Source organism: Grampus griseus (genome assembly GCF_964374135.1).
Source record: "Grampus griseus genome assembly, chromosome: 4".
In the NCBI taxonomy this organism is placed as follows: domain Eukaryota; kingdom Metazoa; phylum Chordata; class Mammalia; order Artiodactyla; family Delphinidae; genus Grampus; species Grampus griseus.
In genome coordinates this window covers 24,181,014-24,201,226 of record NC_138997.1, presented here as the reverse complement: position 1 = coordinate 24,201,226, position 20,213 = coordinate 24,181,014, and the positions used below count along the sequence as shown (strand labels likewise).

Sequence of the window (20,213 nt, the reverse complement as noted above, 5' to 3'; positions counted from 1 at the left end):
ATGTCAAATGAATACCTGAGCTAGTATTATCCTACTAATCTTGTTAATGATTTAGGTTTATGTTGATTTTTACTCTTACCCCCAACTTTTTTATTTCATAATATTTTAAACCCCACAGAGAAGTTGAAAAGGAAATGCAGTGAGCACCTGAGTTTTCTTTGCACAGATTTAAGTTTAGTCATAAAAATCTCAATTTAAGCCATTTTGGGGCACGGCTGTTAGACTAGATAAAGCATGTTGAATCTGGAATTACCCTGCAGTAACAGAGTCTGGTTTTGGTTATATTACAATTTTTAATATATGTTTTATATCACAGGCTAGAGAAAAACAATTCAAGTAGGCAAAATTGTCCTTAGAACTATATATCCTTTGAGGGTAATGAACAAAAGCTTTTTGTGAATGTATCATTTTAGTGAGTGATGATGTTACTTATTTTCAGATAAGAACATTCTTCGATTCTTCTTCAATCTTGGTGTAAAGGTATTTACATTTTATCATTTTGAAGTTATTTTAGGTTAATACTGTTTTAAATTATTACCATTTAAATAATCTTAACTCTTATCCTATTGGTCAATAACCTAAGGTTTACTAAATCTCATTAATTTAAGAAGTAACATTTTCAGTACCATATAGTTTGTTGGTGGTGGTGATTGCGGCTCCAGTATTTGCTTGCTTTTTCTTTTAATTGGCAGTGGTTTAACCCTGTGAGTATATTCGGGAAACAGCCTAGTGGAAGTGCTCCTGTGAGGAATTAGGTGAAAGGGCTGGGTTTGAAATTCTGCTCTTGCACTTCTTATCTGTATGGCCCTGGGCAAGTCATTGAGGGTGTCTGAGCCTGGCTGTCTTCATTTATGGAACGGGGAGGATGCTCTTCTTCTGTCTGCCTCAGTTGCTTGAAAGGCTGATAGGAGGCCACCCGTGGAAGGTGGAGCTCACTAGCAGAGCAGAGCTCCCTGTGGGAGGTGATCAGCCTGGAGATGGCTTTTCTTAGAAAGGGCTGGAGAACTCTGTTCTCGTCAGTGCGGTGTTGTCTGCTGTCTTGGATTCGTTTCTGTGGCTTCTAGACTGTTAATACATGAAATGAGGTGCCCTACTGTGTGTGGCCTATGGACCAGTTCATAAAAGGAGACTTGATTAATTTCTCCATCTGCTGCATTCATGCGTAGTTTATATTTATCTAGTTAATGTTGGCTGTAGAATTAGCCAGTTGTCTGGTAAATTTTTCTTCGTGTTTTGGTGTTTAGCTGAACCTCTTGCAGGGGAAGGATTTGGAGTACTTATTTTCGGTATTTATCCTTATCTGACTAGAGGTCTGACTTTAATCCTTGCTGTTGGATTGCTCTGGGACCTCCTCTGACTGTGGAGTCCAAATGTTGGGGGTCACCTCCTTCTGTACCAGCGTTTTCATGGTAGAACACGTCTAGACTAGGTAACTAGTTGGCACGGGGTCACACACTGAGTTAGTGGTAGAGCCAGAACATGAATGAATGCAGGTCAAGCTAAACAGCCAGTGGTCGAGAGACCGGAAGTTGGAGGCTCAAGTGCTTGATTGATGGTGGTGGTCTCTGAGATCTGTATCACCCCAGATTACTTCTGTGCAGTTAGATCTAAAGGATGGAGTTAATGATCATGATAATCTGTAGGTGGGTTCATTACTCTGTCTCCTTTCAGACCTCTGTAGCGGGACTTGGAGTTGGTTTCAGGGTAGGAGCAAGGAATGGAGTCTCATAGCCGTGACTCAATTTTGTAATTCCTTTGCATGTTGTGTATCAGAGTGATCTAGTATTTGGACTGCAGTTTATGGTCTTTGCAGGCATGAGAAACTTGACTTGAGCCCACTCTGAACTTCTCCCCGCCCCCCGTATTGTTTATCTTACTGGTTTTCTTTGTCTTTTGTAGGCATATAGTTGCCCTATGTGGGCCCCGCATTCTTACCTGTACCCTCTGCACCAGGCCTACCTGGCAGCCTGCAGGATGTACCCAAAGGTCCCTGTCCCCGTGTACCCTCAAAACCCTTGGTTCCAAGAAGCTCCGTCTGCTCAGAATGAAAGTGACTGTGCCTGTCCGGACGCGCACTTCCCCGTGCAGCCTGAGGCCAGTGTTAACGGTCAGATGCCACAGGCAGAGATTGGACCGCCGACGTTTTCTTCAACCCTGGTTATCCCTCCGTCTCAGGTGTCTGAAAGTCACGGACAGTTGTCTTATCAGGCCGACCTGGAATCTGAAAACTCTGGGCAGCTTCTTCACGCTGAATATGAAGAGTCGCTGAGCGGCAAGAACATGTTCCCGCAGCCATCTTTTGGACCGAACCCATTCTTAGGCCCGGTTCCCATCGCACCTCCTTTCTTTCCTCATGTTTGGTATGGGTACCCTTTTCAGGGATTCATAGAAAATCCAGTAATGAGGCAGAATATTGTTCTGCCCTCTGATGAGAAAGGAGAATTGGATCTGCCCCTGGAAAATCTGGATCTTTCTAAAGAATGTGCTTCAGTTTCAGCAGCAGACGAGTTTCCCGAGGCTGGAGGTGAAGACACCCATCCTCTCCCTGAAGCCAGTGTGAGCGAGCACGGAGGCCAGGTGGAGCAGTCATCCCAGACACCTAAGTCAGAGCTGGCGCTGGCTCCCGTCCCTCCTGTAGCAGAGGGAAAGGCTCGTCTTCCCACTCCGGTCCTAAACAGAGAGAGAGAAGCTGTGCCTGTTGAACCTGAGCCTAAAAGGACCATTCCGAGTCTGAAAGAAAAACCAGAAAAAGTGAAAGACCCTAAGACTGCTGCCGACGCGGTCAGTGGGGCCAGCTCTGTGGACAACAGGGTGCCGAGACCAAAAGAAGAGAGCTCAGAAGATGAAAGCGAGGTGTCTGACATCCTGAGAAGTGGTCGATCCAAGCAGTTCTATAATCAGACTTACGGAGGCAGGAAGTACAAAAGTGATTGGGGCTATTCTGGTAGGGGGGGCTACCCTCATGTGAGAGGGGAGGAGTCCTGGAAAGGGCAGCCAAGCAGGAGCCGAGATGAAGGTTATCAGTACCATCGGAATGCCAGAGGACGGCCCTACAGGGGGGATAGGAGGAGGTCAGGGCTGGGAGACGGCCATCGCGGACAGCACACTTGATGGTGTTGCTGCGGCATTTTAGAGCAGAAGCCCTTTCTTAGGTGGAATGTTTCTGAAGTCTCTGAAAAAAATAACATTAAAATAAAAACCCAAATTGGAACTCTCTCCTCCCCTCCCCCTTTACTCTCACTCATTCTGGACAAGAGATTTTGGATATGCGTTTAAGGGGGCAGGTGAATTCCTGGTGTTGCCATTTTTCTTCGTTCAAAATCTGTCTATTTATCGGGTGACTGCCCCCATAAAAAGTAAGAAATAAGTTTGTTAAAGTATTTTTTATAAACAGCTTAATATAAAACATTATAGATTTAGTGTTTGATTTTTTTCCTTATATAAGTTTAATTTTCAAATGTTGGAAACGTGTGCTTTATAGTGTTTACTAAAGTGACAAAATACATCATTTGACACACTATAGATTCCAAAACATAACATTGCACCAAATAGAAATGTATATTTTATTATGCAATGCCTTAGTCATAAACTGGGCTCAAACAATTCTTAGCCTAAAACACTGTTGTCTTTTGAAATGCTTCCAACCCAAAGGCCTTTCATCTCAATATCTGTCAAACTTGAATAATGTCTTCTCTTTAATATTACACATAAGGCAGCCTATTAACCTGTGTCTTAGAAATGTTGTATATAGTTCTTTTAATATTCATAGGGTATATTTTTGAATTTTGGTGAGTATTTGTTGAACTTGAGATTGCATACAAGAATAGATGTTTAAGAAATAATAGGAAATCTAATGAAATGGCTGTTTCCACCAAGAATTCTTAGCACTGGTGTAAATATCATGGTGCCTACTCGAAAGAAATGTAGATGCTATGCATTTTGAAAATAATCTGCATCTGTTAAAACTGCAGAAGTTTTTTAATGCCACTTTAACACTAATGCACTGACAGATTTAAATATTTTGTGAGAAGAAATGTTAAAAATTTTTAGCTTGACAGGTTTCTATAGAGTTACTGTGTTTCATTTTTCCCTTTGCACCACACTCAGTTATGTGTACCACTTTACATTTGCATGTTCAATTTGTCACGGCTGGAACTATTGTACAAAAAAGGATGATTGTGACTTTGAGTTCTTCTAGAGGATGCTGCTAGACAGTGGATTTGTTTGCATTTAATAGCTTGTCACCCCTTCGGTAACATGTCTCTGATTCTGCTTCCTTCCAGTCTCTTGCAGTATTCACTAGACTTTCCCTTTGCATGTTGCACTCTTTTCCCATTTGGAGATTTGATTCTCTGAATTAACACAGTATTCATTCATCTGTGTTACTATGTAAAAATAACTGTAGCTTATATTTCTTATTTGTACATACCAATGTGAAGTTCTACCCTTTTTTATGTTCTGCTTTGATCAGGAAGTTTCGAGTGCTATGCAAATAATGTAGTAATTTCTCTTTGCATGCCATGTGTAATATACCTAGCCAAAAGTAGATTTTTTTTTTTTAAAGCAATTACTTTAAAAGCAAATACAATTCACTTGAATTTGACAAACTGAAGCAGATGAGTTTTCTGGGTTCTCTGATAACCTACGGGAATGTTTGGATGCCAGCTAGGCTCAGTGAATCTCCACTGTACTGTAATAATGGTTATTTACCTCTGTGTTGTTTTAATTACCTAATGTCTTTGTAACTGCTGATTTGAGTAGTGATTAGTGTGTAGATGTTTTGTAACATAGGATTTTAGAGAGCACTTTGAAAGATAACATTTTATTATGATGGTGCTAGGTAAAAATTTGTAAAGACTGGGATGGTTGTGTGGAAAAGAAAAAAATTCTTGAGAGAACCTGTTGAAAGGAATTTCTGTTGTCACCTTCTAAGCTAGAACAACTGGGGAAGGTACTGCTTAAGCAATTTTTTTCTTAGTTAACATCAGCAGTTGTTACGGAATGAGAAGATGAGAGGGTCCTCCACTTTCAGCTCATGCTTGTATATGTAGGATTAGCTTACCTGATAATTTTAATGAAAATTACATTAGATATAATGACCAGATTTTAAAGTTCAATGTAAGTTTGATCTCAGGAGTCCAAAAGAAATCGCTATTTCCTGTCTCCTTTGTTTTATTGACTGGGATTTGATCGTCCCAGTTTCTTCTCGAAATGTTTAAAAATTGGATAGGAAAGAATACTGTTTATTTCTTCATTGTCGCTCTGTCTTACCTCAGTTGAGTAACAGAATACTCTGTAGTTCCTGAAGGAAATGCCGATTTGCTTCCTGTTTCCCATACTTACCTCCAGGACATGATGGAAACAGTGCTGAAAGAGAACTTTAGCAGTTGGTACTTTACTCAGTGACCTCTGGAATAAGAATAAAAGAACTGACTTTGGATTATTAGTTTTAAAATTATCTGTCTTTACGTGAAGGTCAGTTTTGTTTTTTTTCCTTTAGGCTTGTTATCAATATGTTAGTCCAGGGGTTTTGCCTTATGCTGAGGTCACACTAGGGCCAAGCAAGCTTTTGTCCTCCTTTGTTTTAACTGAGTCGTATGGTATGTTGACATGAGATAAAATGTTTCAGAGAAAAGCAAAAGCTTAGAAGTGAGAATCATTTGTATTTTGAGTTGGAAATTATGGAACTTACTCTATTATGATACACATTTTGAAGAACAAATGTTTAGAATGACCAAAGCTCACCTGTTCTTTTCATTTTAGTTGCTTTTGCTAAACTTGATTCCAGCCCCTTTCCTTTTAGCATTGTGTATATTTCTCTTCATTTCCTCTCAGATAAATCTTCAATTCTTGCTCCACATACCTGTTGGTGGCAGGATGCTAGCATCTGTGTGGTCCTCATCCTGTTTCCTGGTAACCTGTATGTTCATTTTCATGGCTGACCTAAGCTCAGACCCTGCCTTGGCCTGGCAGGAGTAGGTTTTCCCTACTGATACTTTATCGTATTTGATGCAGACTGTATATATTCTTGCAGTGTGTTTCCTTTGTGACTCAAGGTTGAATAATGCCTGTGAACTGCAAACTTGCTTATGATTGACTTGGTGCAATAAAGTTCCTTTCTAACCATTTCTGGTTTAGAAAACATTCAGCCATCCTAGAAACTAGCAATATTTATTTATGCCTCATTTATTTTACCTTAGTCTTTCACTTATGGGTACTAAGCAAGGTCCATTTTAGTGTAGCTGAAGAGACTACATATTTGCATATTTGGCTACACTATTTCTGTTTACTGTATTTTGCTTCCTATTTAATGTCTAAATGCTATTGTGTTGTTTCCAATCTTAATGGCTCAGTTCCAGTGTATCAATTTCAAAGAACTAAGGTTTTGCTACTAGTGGCAGCCACTTACTCTCCCACTAATTGGGATTTCCCACTAATTTAGGTTTTTTCCTCCCCTGAAATACAAATTTTAGAAAAATCCTACAAGAGGGATGGGTGCATGTCTTAATGCTGGGAAACAGCGACTTTGGGGTTGAATTTACTTGAATGGATTAAAAATTGCATTGTTACAGAGCTAGAAAAAAATTTATGTATGAAAAATGATAATAGCCTTACACTGAGTACAAATAATACTTAAAGCATGTGAAGATGTGATCATTTGTGATGTTACTTGTAAAAAAAAAAAGTATATATACATCTTTTGAAGTGTTGAAAGGAAAATAGTACTTTATATTCTTTATCATATCACTTTTTGTAAGTGTTGAATATATTCCTGTTTATTTTTCTATGTTCTGTTTTGTAGCCTTAAGAAGTGTTTCAAACATATCTGAATGTATAAAATAAGAGTAAATGCCCTACATGGTGTGATGCTGCATTATATATAAAACTGTGTGCATATATTAAATTTTGTCCCTTGATTCTGCTTGTGATTCTTTGGCTCTAGGGCTTTAACTGGGTAATATAGCATATAAACGTTAAGAGGAGTTTAAGTAAACTCCTAAAATTAAGAGTTGTTTGCCATGGTTTTTACCCAGTCAGAAAATCTAGTGTGTGTGCAATTAAACACCACCCGGGGTTTATCATCTGTGAGGTAAGTGCTGTTCTTTTCCCTACGGTACATGTATAATAAAACGGGGGTCACGCAACTAGTAAGTGGTAGAATTTGAATTTGAACCTAGCTGAGTGGTTTGAGAGCTAGTCCTGTCATTTTTCTCAGCAGTCAATAAATGAAATGGGGATGTGTAGAATAAGAATAATTTATAAATGACTCCGTTTTTTTAAGTTAAATAAAACACGGAAAGTTTTATTTGAAAACGGAGGTAGCAAGTATACTTAAATACTTTGAAAATCCAAGTTTCTTAAGGCTGTATTTCTTCGTTAAATCAAGTCGCCTAAGAATATTGCTAGTCAATACTCATTTAACCTACTCTGGACTTTCTCCGAGTGGCTTTCTCAGGAAGCAGAGCCTGAAACAAAGGCTTCATTCAGCACAGGGTTTGAGAGACAGGTGACTTAGGTGCAGGGGCAGCAAGCTGGGAAGGGGTATCCCAAGTCCTATAGGCCAGTTTGGGGCTGCCTGAGAAGGTGAGTGAACTATCACAGAACCTTGGAGGGATCAGAGGGAGAAAGGAAGGAGGAAAAGGGGGAAGCATTTCTCTGTTAGCTGTGTTGAGTGCCAGCACCTCTTCCCACGGAGTTGATAGGGAAGAAAGCAAGCAAGATGTCTGCTGATGCTGGCTGAAGCCCTTGCAGAACTGGCCACTCGATGTGGATGGATAAGGTGAGACCGGCTGAGCAGTGGGCCACAAGAAGTGTCCCATGCCGGGTTTCTTTAAAAGTTTTCAGAGAAAAGCAGAATGGTCTGCTTTTCATTTTGAGTATATTTGTTTTACTTTCACTTGTTGACTCAAGTGCAGGTCTAGGGAATGATATGAGGATGTAAATAAACTGCAAAAGAGAAAGTAAACACAACTTCCCTTCACGGACCACAATTTATAAGCTTTTCCAAAAGTGAATCATGCACTCCTCAGAATAGTGAAGCTACAGTTGTTGGTATGAACATCAAGAGTTTTCTAGATCCTCCGAGTTCAAAAAATTCTGTAAGCTAGTTTCATTTTTAAAAAATAATTTATTTATCTTTGGCTACGTTGGGTGTTGGTTGCTGTGCGCAGGCTTTCTCTAGTTTGCGGTGAGCAGGGTCTACTCTGCGTTGCGGTGCACGGGCTTCTCATTGCGGTGGCGTCCCTTGTGGAGCACGGGCTCTAGGAGTGCAGGCTCAGTAGTTGTGGCGCATGGGCTTATTAGTTGCTCCGCAGCACGTGGGATCTTCCTGGACCAGGGCTCCAATCCGTGTTCCCTGCATTGGCAGGTGGATTCTTAACTACTGTGCCACCAGGCAAGTCCACTAGTTTCTTTTAAATGAAAACCTTGGTTTTGGATTAAACGCCTTTGGGTAGAGTAAGAAACAAAGTAATGCTATGCCTATCTAGGGATGTGCCTGTTACTGTGTAACTTAGTTCCTTGCAATTTTCTATGATATGTTCAGAAATCAGGAGCCAAAAATGGAGACCAGAAACCAGAGGGCACAGACATGAAGCGACACTAATGCTCTGCTCCACGAGAAGGGACAGATGGTCATGGTTGCCAGTCTCATTAGCTGAAAACTTGTAGATACAGGAGACAGACTTGGGCACATGCAGGGTTGGGAGCTGGAACTATCCACTACAATCTGCCTGTATTACCCTTTCCTCTCACTAAGCTCTTCAGTGCGCATGCTGACTTGTCTCTGACCTGTGTTCTGGTTCACATGATTTTACCATTTTTGTCATTACAGGTGCTCCTTTCCCTGGGAGCTGCCTCCTTCATGTAGCTCCCACCCAGAACTATTTCTCTTCTGAACCACGTGGTGCTCACAATACACCAGGCACTGGGGTTGAGGGCTTGACATATGTGTATCTAAATGAATGAGTGAAATTACAGAACCAACTAAGTATCCATTCTTTCTACAGAAACAAAGAACCTCTATGTAGATTCATTCCTTCGATACAGTAGGCAAACAATGCCAGACACCAAACTGCACATTGAATCTGTAAGCAAGAGAGAAAGCACTGGACGACTTCAAGATGCTATGGTGTAAAATCAGGTTAACTTAAATTAATTACATACATACACTTTTTGTAAAGACTGCTGCACACTAGGTTGACTATAAACAATTTATATGTACAAAATTTAAATTCAAAAGGTAATGGCTGTATAATATATGTCTCCTTTATTCCCTGTTCTTAACCATCAAGTTATCCTTCCCAAAAGCATTAACTTTCTTGAGTATCCTTTTGTGTATTTTAGTATTTTGTATATTTTCATATAAACAGTGGTGTATTATAATAAATTATGTTGCACCATGCTTTTTTGCTTAGAGATTTTTTCTAATCAGGATATACTGAGCAGTTTCATTCTTTTCAAAAGCTAACATCTGCATTCATGTATTTGAGTTGGTAACAGATTTTATAAAAAAAAACCTTTTCCTTGTGTTAACAATTTTAAGTCCTTTTCTACTGCTATACAAAATTTTAAGTAACATGTAAATCTGTTTTAAAATTTTCATTTACATGCAAAATAATACAATTGATACATATTTTATCAGCAGTAAGTAGAAAGAACTGTGCTCTTATAATACAAATATTTTAAGGACATAATACAGAATCAGTAAATAAAAACAGCGTTTGTCTTATTTTATTCGATACATTTGAAATAATGATTCACAAATTTAACCTATCTTTAAAAATAGGCAATACTTATTTTAGTATAATCCCATTTATGTACAAAACAAACCCTTTACATATTCACAGTTAAGTGCACAGAAAAAAGCATGAAAGGATATATATTATTAAACATAAACACTGGTAACATTTGGGAGGGTAAAATAAAGGGAAATCATAACTCTATTCCATGTATTTCTGTAATATTTGAAAATTTCACAACAGACATGTATTTATGGATTACTCAGATAAAGCAATATTTTTAAAAGGCCTAATGGGGCTTAGTTAAACCATACTTTCTATCCACTGTTTGCATATTAATTAAAGCTTCTATTGTTTCAAGAAGCTCTAAAAGTTTGTTCAATAATTTCTAATTTTCCTAAACTCTTTTCCTCACTTGTAGTATAAGTTAGTTCCAGCTCAGCGCATTAGGCAGAAGTATAATTGAAAGTGGTTTTACACTACAGGTATCCCACTGTTCAAGAAATTTGGATAAGTCTTTAGAACTCCAGCTACACACCATCCAAAACTAAGGAAAAAAAGTCAAATAGATAATATCCTTTATATCCAAACCTGGAAATGAATATATTTGGTACCAAGGGATACTCTGTATTGCTATCTGGGGACCGTGTTGCGTTAATGTTGCCTTTAGGTTAAGTGGCTCACAGTCCTTGGCTGCCCATCAGAAATCTCTGGAAGTTTAAAAATACACAGATGCTTAGGGACCAACTCTAAAGATTTTGAACCTGTACTGTATTTTTAAAGGAAACAAATATTCTTTAAAATGCTTTTTCCAAAATCTTGATCAGTGATTACATAAAGGTATGTTTATAGAATGACATTACCTTGAGAATAATTACAGAATATAGAATCTTACGAAATGCTACATCTAATTCAGAGTAAAGTTAGGATTTATTATTTTGGGGGGGGGGGGTGTTGAAATGATTTTTTTTGCTAAAGATATTCAAAAGCACCAAAAACATTGTCAACAATGCTTAAGTCGGTAATAGTCTTTTCCCAGCAGTGGTGTTCTGTGGCAGATAATCTTCCTTTGAAAGTCTAAACACATTGACAATTTAATGCAAAGACTGAAAACAAATATATATATAATCCTGATGTTTATTTATCAAATTTCATCAGTGGCATCATCGACCGTCTTTTAAAATAAGGGCAGTTTCATTATAGTGGCATACCTGGCAAACCATGTAAGTACAGAAACCTTTTTCAAGATTTTTAAAAGGGCGCAACACTGCTCAGCATTTGGTACCTGTACACCTACTGAATATCTTCCCATACATCATGAAAACTTGGAGGTAATTTGTATAGCCTGAAATGTCTTCATTTTAGAATGTTACGCACAAAAAGGGCCTTATCATCAAGAACAGAAAAGTGGCATTTGCCGTATTCAGACTACAATTTAAAACACAACTGGCTTTATGTTACAGTAAGTAAATTATACTTCAATCTCCAGAGCATGTGGGACATAAAACCTGATCTAAGTTTTATATGACAAAAATCCCAGTAAATGTTTCTTTTAATAAATGGCTTATCGATATTCTCAGATTCACTCTAATCATCCAAGAAAAAGTAGTTTCCACTCTTCTTTTGTTCTACATCCTAAAAAATAAAATAGAGAAGCAATAAAAATCAACACCATTCTCCTATATGTAAGGGTAGGGTAGACTTTCGCCTGCAGAATTACTTAGCAGTGTTTCTAAGTGTCTATACAACCTCCTCTGCACTCACTGGCTGCTTCTGGATATGCCTGGTTCCACTACTTAAAGGCAAGGTTACTATCTCTGCTACCCATCCCTACTGCCTGGACAACCTTCCTGCTGCACACCTCACACTAAATTCCATTACATAAAATACTTAAACATATAAAATTTTGTTATATAAAATACTGTTTCCAGAAAAACTATTAAATTCCATTTTCATCATTTTAACTTTAAGCTTCTGGTAAAAAGGTAACACTGTCAGTTTGAGAACTGCCTATTACACAAAAAGTATATAAAAATAATTTTTCCCAGCACAGTTTACAGACTGGCCAGTAATGATCCAACTACCTACTTGCCTAGCTGCTTGCTCCCTTATTAGGACTGAGGTATGTCTGTCTAGGATGAGTGGATATACAGAAAATGATAAGTGTACCTGGGGACTGATCTAAGTCTCTACCCAAGAAAACTACAACACAAAGTGTTTGTAATGCTTCAGAAGAAATTCTTATGAAAATTAAGCTGTGCATAGTAAGTGTTCTAACATTTAGTTCCTCTCTTCTGCTTAATATGCTTTTCAAAACTGAGAAAACTCTTCAAATTTAATTTAAAACTTGCCATTTCATTATCCTGGCCAGAGAGTAAACATTTATAAACAAAATATACAGTGAAGGCTAAAGGCACCCAGATATTATGTTAGATGCTTAAGAATACATGATGTGCACCATGTCTCTGCCTTCTAAGAGGACACATTTTAGTAGCGAAGCTAGAGGAGTACAAATATGAAAGGACAGTATGTGTAACATACTTCTAAAGCTTCTAAGTATTAAGGACAATGGCTAGAGGGCCATGAAATGTAAGCAGCATTTTAAAGAAGCACTGCAGGGATACCAGAAACACAGAAATGCTTTTTTAGCATTCATTTTTCTTTTTTTGAGAGATGAAGAAATGACTTGTCTTCTAAAAAACACACATTTCACAGGCTGTATGAAGTGTAGGGTGCAAAATTATTTTACATACTACAAAGAAAAAACAACCACTGACAAAATGTTTTTTCATTGTTTAGGATTTAATGCTCATTGAAGAAGTCTGTTTAGACTCTTAAAATATGCATTTTAATCATGTGTTGCTCTTCTGCGTGCACAAAAATAAAATGTGTAAGAAATATTGATTAAGGTATTTGTAAAAACTTGTTTCAAGTGTAATCTCTTTGAAGACATTAAATGGCAAACTCAACAGAAGCAGTACAACAGTGGGTGCAACTCAAACAGACAATGCAGCAATGGCAGCTACATCACAACTGCTGCCTGTCAGACTGAAGTATGTCATCAGATACTAAAATGTGAAAAACATGAATCTTAGAATTAATGAAATGACATAAGATTTTAATGACACAACCTTCAATTTAAAACATGCTTTTCAGTTATTTACACCAAGAAGTTATCTGTGATTTAAGGTAATTTTTCTACATACCTTAATTGAATTGAGTTTGTTTATTCTTGGCCTATAGTTGTTTGGATCTCTTCTGAATGTAATTTCAAGCTGAGACAAAAATTTATTCATGCCAGCCAAAAGTGTTTGAGGACTAGGGGAAAAATAAAATCTATCAGTTGTGATTGAATTTTACCCCCCCAGTTTAATTACTTTTTTAGGATGAAGAGTATTACGAATCACTGTTCCCTCTAATTCCCCAATCATAAGTCATCTGGATAACAGTACAGTCACAGTACATTATAAAGTCTATATTCAGAAATGTCTTTGCTTGGACTATGTAGTTTGTTTGGCTATATTTTTATGCAAAACAAACACAGTTTCAAGTGCTTCTGATCTGGAAAGAAAGTCAGCGAGAAGTACTGCTTTAGAAAAATAATTTAAGAATTTCAAATCTAAGATATTTAGGGGAGAAGAGAATTTAACAGAAAAGGTAATATTTATGTTAGAAATTAGGCACAAAGCAATATGTACAACATAATGGTGTTTAGTAGTAACACCTTTTAAAATTTCTATACTTTATTCATCTTTTCTCACCCAAACTAGTTCTTAAATCATGTTAAGTCATATCATACATGTGGAATTTTAAGCATTTTGTAAATACAAAGGGAGGATCACTATTTGAGTAGCTTTATATAGTCTAAAAAATTTCCCTAACTCTCAAAGAAGTTATGTTATTTTCAGTAATTGATACATAAATTTTAAATAGAAAAAAAAAAAAAGAATTCTAAGAAGTTTAGTACTTCTATTCCTTGGATGAATTATTCAAATAGCAAATCCATTCCTCCCTAAACCAGCAAACATCATGTTGGTATCACATGAACTTGCTGTTTTTACAGGTCAAATGGCTGAATATCAGGAATTTCATACAGTTCAACCTAATAAGGTTTCAGCACTAAAAGTGTAAAAAATTTCTCATAAAAAAAATTTCCCATAAACTAGTGTGAAAGTTCTTTATATTACAAGTACTCTCAATCAAGCCAATAAGGAAAAATGAGAGAAAAAGGGGACGGAGGAGGTAAAATCATTCATTTTTAACTCTGCTGTACATTAATACCAGATATCTGGGGTGTAGTGAGCTTTACCACTAGCGGTGTAAATGGGGCAAATCATGCATCCAAATAATGAAACAGACAAAACTGAACCTGAAAGAAAAGGTGAGGGGCCCAAAGCTCCACATACTTATTCCCCTGGGTCAGGAGTTTACCATAGTCTAAAAAACGCTATTCTACCCAGGGCCATCCAGTACCGAATATGAATAATCTTGGGAGTTACAAAATCATTTCTAGAATTTCTGGTTATCTCTTTCCTTATTAAAAATGAAAACAGTATGACTAATGTCTATATGTTGATTGGAAATTTTAAAATAATTTTCTGGGGAGATTCAAGATGGCAGAGAGTAGGTGGACGTGGAGTTGATCTCTCTCCACGGATGCATCAGGAATACATCCATAGATGCAACAATTCTCACAGAACACCAGCCAAAAACTAGCAGAAGACCTTGGACACCGGAAAGGAGTATAAAGATCCCTGCATAACCGGGTAGGATGGAAAAAAAGAAGGAGAAGAGGAAGCCGGATGGGACTGCATCCTGGGGCGGGGGAACTGAAGCAGAGGAGAGATTCCCGAATTTGGGGAAACCTCTATGACGGGGAAATTGATTGGGACAGAAGGGAAGCATCTGAGGCTGCTGGAAGAGGGTGAAGCTGCTGATCCGTAGCAGACAGGACAGAGTAAGAAATACACACATGGCCCATACAGTGGCCCTACGTGACCCAGACTGGGACGTGTGTTCACAGGTGTGCAAGGGGGCTGGGAGCTGGTGTGTGGGGACTGGAAAACAGGCCCAGAGCAAGAAGTGCTGTTGGCTGTGGGAAGACGGACCGAGGGGACAGGAGGGAAGAAATCCGCAGCAGGGAATGCCTATGGAGGAAGACTGCACTGCCATGGAAGCAGGGCACTACTGCTGAGTCCCACGCAGGGCCATTATTGTAACCTCTCTCTCCCCACATATCGCTGCCTGCCAACGACAATAAAAGAAGCCCGCTCAGGGCTGGCTCTTGTGTGCTGGCTGTGAGACATAAAAAAGCCCCCTCAGAGCTGGCCCTCATGTGCCTGCTGCCAGGTGTCGGAAAAACCCTGGCCAGGGCTGGCTCTCAGGTGCCTTACGCTGGGCGCCGGAAAAGGCCCTCACGAGGGCCATATCTCTTGAACCCATGGCCACCGGCTCCCCTGTGCATTTGGTGCCGCTGGGGCTCCCGTGATCCAAGCAGTCATACCACCTCTGCACCCGGTCCTCACAGGGCCAGACCCAAGAGCTCCAAGGCAGCCTCAGGACCAGACTCCTGCGGGCAGACCACACGCAGAGGTGGGGATAAAACCAAAGCTGAACCCCAGGGACGGGGCAACTAAGGAAGAGGATGGAAAATCTTTCCACTGGCAGCACAAGCTGCAGATTAAATCCCCACGATCAGCTAGGAAGACCCTGCGTCTATGGAATATCTGAGTAGACCGATGAGTGTTCCCACAAATGAAAACAGTCCAGCTTTGGCAACTGTGGACTTTGGGGGCAGCACACGCAGGAACTGGGCCACATCAGAGCTGGAGGGGTCCCCAGGCCCACAGAAGGTCCAGAGACCAGCCCAGAGACAGAGGAGGGGTTCCTGGGGAGGTGGAGGGGGGCTGTGGCTCACGGTGTGTGCAAGGACCCTGACAGCGGAGACCCCAGGGAAACAATTATTACTATTAATTTTATTATGTTTTGATTCATTCTGTTGTTGGTTCTAGCTTCTTATTTTGTTTTTGGCTTGCTTTACTTTCTTTTTTTGTTTTGTTGTTTTAGATTTTTATTTAGTCTTTTGGGATCTCTGTGTTTTATAACATATTTTTATCTTTTTTTGGTATATATTTATATTTTTACTTTGCTTTTCTGTTGTTCTGTGTTCTTGTCCCGAATTTTTTTTCTTCAATATATATGTTTAATATTTCCATTTCTTCTTTGCTTTTCTGTTGTCCTATGTTTTTCCCTTTTTATTTTACTATTTTCTAAATCATTTTTATAGGTTTGTTCGGTTTCCTTGCTTTATTATTCAGTGGGCACACTGCTTTCCTTTTGTTTTTAGGTTATGTGTTTTTGTTAGTATTAATCCTAATTGTTTGATTTCATTTTTAAATTCTTCTATTTGTTTGGTTTTTCTCTTGCTTTTTTTGTTTTATTTGGCTGTTTTGGTTTCTTTCACATGTGTGTGTGTTTCCGTGTTTCTGGTTTTTTTTGTTTGATTTTGTTTTTACCATTTCTCCAGGGTTTCGTTTGTCTTTTTTTTTTTTAATACGTTTTCTATTTTGTCTTTTTTATATTTCTGTTTCTACACTGATTTTCTGTTGTCTTCTTTCCCCTTTTTCTTTGTTTTTTTAATATCATTTTTGTCAGTTTGTTTTGTTTCTTTGCTTCATTCTTCAGTTGGCACTCTGTTTTGGGTTTTTGTCAACTTTCTTCTTAATTGTTGATTTCATTCTTGGGTTCTTTTGTTTGTCTGGTTGTTCTCTTCCTATTTGATTTACTTGGCTCTGTTTTGTTTCTTTTGTGTGTGTGCATGTTTCCTTGTTTCTGTTTCTGTTTGATTATACTTCTTACCATGTCTGGGGTTTTGCTAGTCTTTTTTTTTTTAAATCCCCTTTATTGCCAGGATGACTGACTTGTGGGGTCTTGGTCCCTTGAACAAAAGTCGGGTCTGAGGCTGGAGTGAGAGCAACGAGTCCAGGATGCTGGACCACTACAAAATTCCCAGCCCCAGGGAAGATTAATCTCTGAGAGCTCTCACGGAGGCCTCTATCTGAATCCAAGACCCGGCTTCACCCAACTGCCAGCAGCTCCCAGTACTGGACGCCTCACAACAAACAACAAGACAGGAACGCAAACCCACCCATCAGCACACAGATTACCTAAACTCATACTAAGCTCACAAACACCCCAAAACATACCACCTGACACGGCCCTACTCATCAGAGGGAAAAGACTCAGCTTCACCCACCAGAACGCAGGCACCAGTCCCTCCCATCAGGAAGCCTACACAAGACACTGGACCAACCACACCACTGGGCAGAGAACAGAAGCAAGAGGAACTACGACCCTGCAGCCGAGGGAAAGGAGACCTCAAATAGTGTAAATTAGACAAAATGAGAAGACACAGAAGTATCTTACAGGCAAAGGAGCCATCTAAAAACCCACAAGACCAAACAAATGAAAAGGAAATAGGCAAACTACCTAAAAAAGAATTCAGAGTAATGACAGTAAAGATGATCCAAACTGCTGGACACCGAAACAAGAAACATTTAAAAAGGACCTAGAAGAACTAAGGAGCAAACAAACAGTAATGAACAACACAATAACTGAAATTAAAAACACTCTAGAAGGAATCAATAGCAGAATAACTGAGGCAGAAGAATAGATAAGTGACCTGGAAGACAAAATGGTGGAAGTAACTGCCGAGGAGCAGAGTAAAGAAAAAGAATGAAAGGAAGACAATCTCAGAGACCTCTAGGACAACACTAAATGCACCAACATCCGAGTTATAGGGGTCCCAGAAGAAGAAAAGAAAAAGGGTCTGAGAAAATATTCTAAGAGATTGTAGTTGAAAACTTCCCTAACATGGGAAAGGAAATAGTTACCCAAGTCCAGGAAGCACAGAGTCCCATAGAGGATAAACCCAAGGAGAAACACACCAAGACACATATTGATCAAACTAACAAAAATTAAATTCAAAGAAAAAATATTAAAAGCAGCTAGGGTAAAACAAAAAATTACATACAAAGGAATCCCCATAAGGTTGTGAGGTGATTTTTCAGCAGAAACTCTACAGGCCAGAAGGGAGTGGTAGGATATACTTAAAGTGATGAAACAGTAAAACCTACAACCAAGATTATTCTACCCAGCAAGGATCTTATTCAGATTCAACAGAGAAGTCAAAAGCTTTACAGACAAGCAAAAGTTAAAAGAATTCAGCACCACGAAACCAGCTTTGCAGCAAATGCTAAAGAAACTTTTCTAAGCAAGAAATAAAAAAGAAGAAAAAGATCCACAAAAAAAACCCCGAACAATTAAGAAAATGGTAATAGGAACATACATATCGATAATAACCTTGAATGTAAATGGATTAAATGCCCCAACTAAATGACACAGCCTGGCTGAATGGATACAAAACAAGACCCATATATGCTGTCTACAAGAGACCCACTTCAGACCTAGGGACACATACTGACTGAAAGAGAAGGGATGGAAAAAGATATTACATACAAATGGAAATCAAAAGAAAGCTGGAGTAGCAATACACGTATCAGTTAAAATAGACATTAAAATAAAGACTGTTGGGGCTTCCCTGGTGGCGCAGTGGTTGAGAGTCCGCCTGCCGATGCAGGGGACACGGGTTCGTGCCCCGGTCCAGGAAGATCCCACATGCCATGGAGCGACTGGGCCCGTGAGCCATGGCCGCTGAGCCTGCGCGTCCGGAGCCTGTGCTCCACCACGGGAGAGGCCACAACAGTGACAGGCCTGCTTACCGCAAAAAAAATTAAAAATAAAAAATAAGAAAATAAATAAAGACTGTTACAACAGATAGGGAGGGACACCACATAATGATCAAAGGATCAATCCTAGAAGAAGATATAACAGTTATAAATGTTTATGCACCCAACATAGGAACACCTCAATACATAAGGCAAATGCTAACAGTCATGCAAGGAGAAATTGACAGTAACACAATAATAGTAAGGGACTTTAACACCCCACTTATACCAACGGACAGATCATCCAAACAAAAATAAATAAGGAAACATGAGCTTCAAACGACACATTAGACCAGATGAACATAACTGAAATTTATAGGTCATTCCATCCAAAAACAAAGGAATACACTTTCTTCTCAAGTGCACACGGAATGTTCTGCAGGATAGACCACATCTTGGGTCACAAATCAAGCCTTGGTAAATTTAAGAAAACTGAAATCGTATGAAGCATCTTTTCTGACCACAATGCTAGGAGACTAGATATCAATTACAGGGGAAAAAACTGTAAAAAATACAAACACATGGAGGCTAAACAATACGCTAGTAAACAACCAAGAGATCACTGAAGAAATCAAAGAGGAAATCAAAAAATAGCTAGAAACAAATGACAATGAAGCACGATGACCCAAAACCTATGGGATGGAGCAAAAGCAGTTCTAAGAGGGAAGTTTATAGCAATACAATCCTACCTCAAGAAACAAGAAAAATATCAAATAAACAACCTACCCTTACACCTAAAGCAATTAGAGAAAGAAGAACAAAAAAACCCAAAATTAGCAGAAGTAAAGAAATCATCAAGATCAGATCAGAAATAAATGAAAAAGAAATGAAGGAAACAACAGCAAAGAGCAATAAAACTAAAAGCTGGTTCGTTGAGAAGATAAACTGATAAAACATTAGCCAGACTCATCAAGAAAAAAAGGGAGTAGACTCAAGTCAACAGAATTAGAAGTGAAAAAGGAGAAGTAACAACTGACACCACAGAAATACAAAGGATCATGAGAGACTACTACAAGCAACTATATGCCAATAAAATGGACAACCTGGATGAAATGGACAAATTCTTAGAAAAGTACAACCTTCTAAGACTGAACCAGGAAGAAATAGAATACATGAACAGACCAATCACAAGTACTGATAGTGAAACTGATTAAAAATCCTCCAACAGCGGGGTTCCCTGGTGGCACAGTGGCTGAGAGTCCACCTGCTAATGCAGGGGAAACGGGTTTGTGCCCTGGTCTGGGAAGATCCCACATGGCACGCCTGTGCTCCACAACGGAAGAGGCCACAACAGTGAGCTGCCCGCATACCACAACAACAACAAAAAAAAATCCTCCAACAAACAAAAGCCCAAGGCCAGATGGCTTCACAGGCGAATTCTATCAAACACTTAGAGAAGAGCTAACACCTATCCTTCTCAAACTCTTCCAAAATATAGCAGAGGGGGCAACACTCTCAAACTCACTGTTTGAGGTCACCATCACCCTGATACCAAAACCAGACAAAGATGTCACAAAAGAAGAAAATTACAGGCCAATATCACTTATGAGCATAGATGCAAAAATCCTCAACAAAATACCAGCAAACAGAATCCAACAGCACACTAAAGGATCATACACCATGATCAAGTGGGGTTTATCTCAGGAATGCAAGGATTCTTCAACATACACAAATCAATCAATGTGAA

At 38.9% G+C, this 20,213-nt stretch overlaps 2 protein-coding genes across 5 annotated transcripts in view; one reads left to right on the top strand and one right to left on the bottom strand.

The window, feature by feature from the left end:
• Nucleotides 1-6,888, top strand: part of OTUD4 (OTU deubiquitinase 4) — a gene marked incomplete at its 5' end in the record, with an annotated part of 41,632 nt that extends 34,744 nt beyond the window's left edge. For all 3 annotated transcript variants that reach the window (XM_082652772.1, XM_082652771.1, XM_082652770.1), the window contains 2 exons: nucleotides 440-480; nucleotides 1,900-6,888. In XM_082652772.1, coding sequence (XP_082508898.1) covers nucleotides 440-480; nucleotides 1,900-3,111 — 1,253 coding nt within the window. In that variant the 3' untranslated portion in view covers nucleotides 3,112-6,888. The remainder of the gene's footprint in view (nucleotides 1-439; nucleotides 481-1,899) is intronic.
• A 3,794-nt stretch (nucleotides 6,889-10,682) lies between these two features.
• Nucleotides 10,683-20,213, bottom strand: part of ABCE1 (ATP binding cassette subfamily E member 1) — a 35,360-nt gene continuing 25,829 nt past the window's right edge. For both annotated transcript variants that reach the window (XM_082653449.1, XM_082653450.1), the window contains 2 exons: nucleotides 12,947-13,058; nucleotides 10,683-11,375 (listed from right to left, as the gene is read on the bottom strand). In XM_082653449.1, coding sequence (XP_082509575.1) covers nucleotides 11,328-11,375; nucleotides 12,947-13,058 — 160 coding nt within the window. In that variant the 3' untranslated portion in view covers nucleotides 10,683-11,327. The remainder of the gene's footprint in view (nucleotides 11,376-12,946; nucleotides 13,059-20,213) is intronic.